The sequence below is a fragment of the Ostrea edulis genome, chromosome 5, assembly GCF_947568905.1.
Source record: "Ostrea edulis chromosome 5, xbOstEdul1.1, whole genome shotgun sequence".
NCBI lineage: Eukaryota > Metazoa > Mollusca > Bivalvia > Ostreida > Ostreidae > Ostrea > Ostrea edulis.
In genome coordinates, this window is record NC_079168.1 from 62385178 (window position 1) to 62388000 (window position 2823).

The window sequence follows — 2823 nt, forward strand, 5'->3', positions numbered from 1 at the left end:
TATTGACTTCATGCTTGGTTCAGATATTATGCATGTTAACTTTGAACTTTGACCCTTTCGTGAATTTCGGAGACTCGCATTGAAAAGCTTGTTATCGCTACTCCTACTAAAGCGAAAGTCATAGAGACATGAAACCTTCGCTAATGACTTCAGAGTAAAACCCCCTTCCACTGAGAAATTAATGGAAGGGATACGAAAACCCTTAAGCATAGTTATTGCCCCTGAAAGTCTCCAATATCATTATCGAAGTCTATAACTTTTATATTAATTTAGTTAGAGACATGGGATCACTTGCATTAAGACCGATGACCTTTGACCTTCAAAACGAGGTCAAGATCAAAGGTCAAGATCATCATCAAAATTATTTTCCCCCCATTTTCAAGGTCTTTCAACGTATTTTTAGCATTGAGAACCTAACCGAAAGTAACCGAAAACCCCTGAACAAATTATTGCCCCTGAATGTCTTGATTAACATTTTTTAAGCTTATAGCTTTACATTAATATAGATAAAGACATGGGATCACTTGCATTAAGACCGATGACCTTTGACCTTCAAAATGATGTCAAGGTCAAAGGTCAAGGTCACCGTAAACATTATTATTTTCATTTTAAAGGTCTTTTAAATATTCTTAAATATCTCTTTTTAAATCATTGTAGGTGGAAAGCCCTCTAATTGTTCGTGAACAATTAGGATTACTAGTTTGTAGTACTATTATCTTACCTTTACCTTTGTTACAATCGATTATCGTCACTTTTATTTTCCTCCTCCTCCTCCTCCTCCTCAGGACTTTACTCCTCCTCCTCCTCCTCCTCCTCCTCGGGACTTCATTCATTCTCCAGAAAAAAATATGGTATCAGAAGGCATGATGGATGATAAGTTTCAGTTTGTGCACCCCTTCACCATGATCGTCTCGGGACCAACGATGTCGGGAAAATCTACCTTTATCAAAAACTTACTTCTACTACATAAACATCTCATTCGTCCTGCACCTGAAAGAATGTTGTGGATTTATAAACGATGGCAACCCCTTTATGACGAAATTAAGAACTGGATTCTTGGTATAATATTTATTCAAGGCATCACGGAGGACATCAAATCGGATAAGTTTATGAACGCTCGTGAAAAAACACTGTAAATTATTGACGACTTGATGAAGGATGCCACCCAGGACAAGGAAATTTGTGAATTATTTACGGAGAGAGCTCACCATCGCAACCTAAGTGTGATCTGTATAATGCAGAATCTGTTCAACAAAGGAAAGGAAAACCGAACCATGAGTTTGAACAGTCAATACATAGTTTTGTTTAAAAATCCCAGAGATCGCCTGCAGATTGCAATACTAGCACGCCAAATATATCCTGGAAATTCTAATAAACTGATGGATGTCTATGAAAAAGCAGTGTCCGTTCCTTACGGTTCGTTAATTTTGGATCTAAAACAAACGACTCCAGAATCGAGAAGATTTCAGACAAACATATTTAGACCCTATATAGGATTGGCAGACACCTCAAATCGTCATTTGACAGCAGATCGACAGGGTGATAGGCAGTCTCTAAAACTAACTTCCCGCAGTTCGAATCAGCATCTGACTACAGAAATGGCTTACCAACAAAGACAAGGTACTCAGGAATATTATTATCCTCCCTCTAATTCTTGGGCTACCCCAATAGATACGAGAAATATACAGACAAGGGAAACAGAGGAAAGATACCCATCTTGATGGGAATGTGGTACGATGTTTGCCAGCACATATGATTTACAACGACATACTAAAAATGGTTGTCCAGTGGAAGAGGAAGAAAATTATGCAATGTCTGAGGTTGGATTTACACCCTTAGTCAATCAAGTATTGGAGGAAAATCAATCTCAGTTCGACAAAAAATTGGATCAGCTTATGGAGGAAAATTCCAAACTCACTCGACGGGAAGCTCGAGAGGAAGTGAAAGATAGTATGTTACCGAAAGACAGAGCTTTGCTTCTAAGAAAATACAAACGTATTCTCATACTTACATCTAATCTAAACAAGAGCAAATTGCATCGTGGTATCCGAGAAGAAGTCTCAACCCTGATGGAAAATACAGATATAGATGTGGAAAAGGCCATTTCTCGCGTTTTTAATCAGCATAAACAAGACTTTGATGAATTACTTGAAATTGAAGACAATACTGATGATGAAGAATCTGATGAAGAAGAAGAATCCGATAATGATGATGATGATGATGATGACGAGGAAGAATCAGATAACTGAACATAAATGACATTTTCATTCATTCTTTCAGGAAAATAACAACGATTCAACGTCAAGTTCTAAATTTATTATTGATACATACACTGTACATCATTTTCAAATATTGTTATAAAATATATGAAATAAGAAATATTACATCATGTGAAATTTCACGATACATAGTAATATTTACAATAAAACAACAAAGAAAAGTATCAAATGGTTTATTTTTTGATTTGATAATGACCATGGGCCAGTGTATAAATGCCCGTGTCAAGTACATAGCGCTTATCCTCAATAGGGCGTAAAGTGGTTTTACGTATTGACCCATAATACAATTGGTGATTGCAACTTCTAATCATATGCATCGAATGTCTCGTGGAGCAATGATTCTCATACTTAACTAGTTCTAATTGTAACGGGGACCGTTACATATGTTCCCCAAACCTCCCCCAATTAAAAAGTGATGTCCTTGTGAATCTATAGCAAAAAATCATTTTATTTTAGCCTTTAATTACATGTAGTACGTTCAATATGGTCATTTCAGTACCAAGAAATGAAAGAAAGCGTTGCACGTGCATAGACGCACACGCGT

The 2823-nt window shown here is 36.7% G+C and overlaps 1 protein-coding gene across 1 annotated transcript; it reads left to right on the forward strand.

Annotated features, from left to right (window-relative positions):
• Window positions 1-1736: 1736 nt before the first annotated feature.
• LOC125651085 (calsequestrin-1-like) lies at window positions 1737-2249 on the forward strand. Its single transcript, XM_048879677.1, has one exon. The coding sequence runs from the start codon at window positions 1737-1739 to the stop codon at window positions 2247-2249; it is 513 nt and encodes a 170-aa protein (XP_048735634.1).
• Window positions 2250-2823: the final 574 nt, after the last annotated feature.

Coding starts and splice junctions, on each gene's coding strand:
- LOC125651085 (XM_048879677.1), top strand. CDS start 1,737: ATGTTTGCCAGCACATATGATTTACAACGACATACTAAAAATGGTTGT.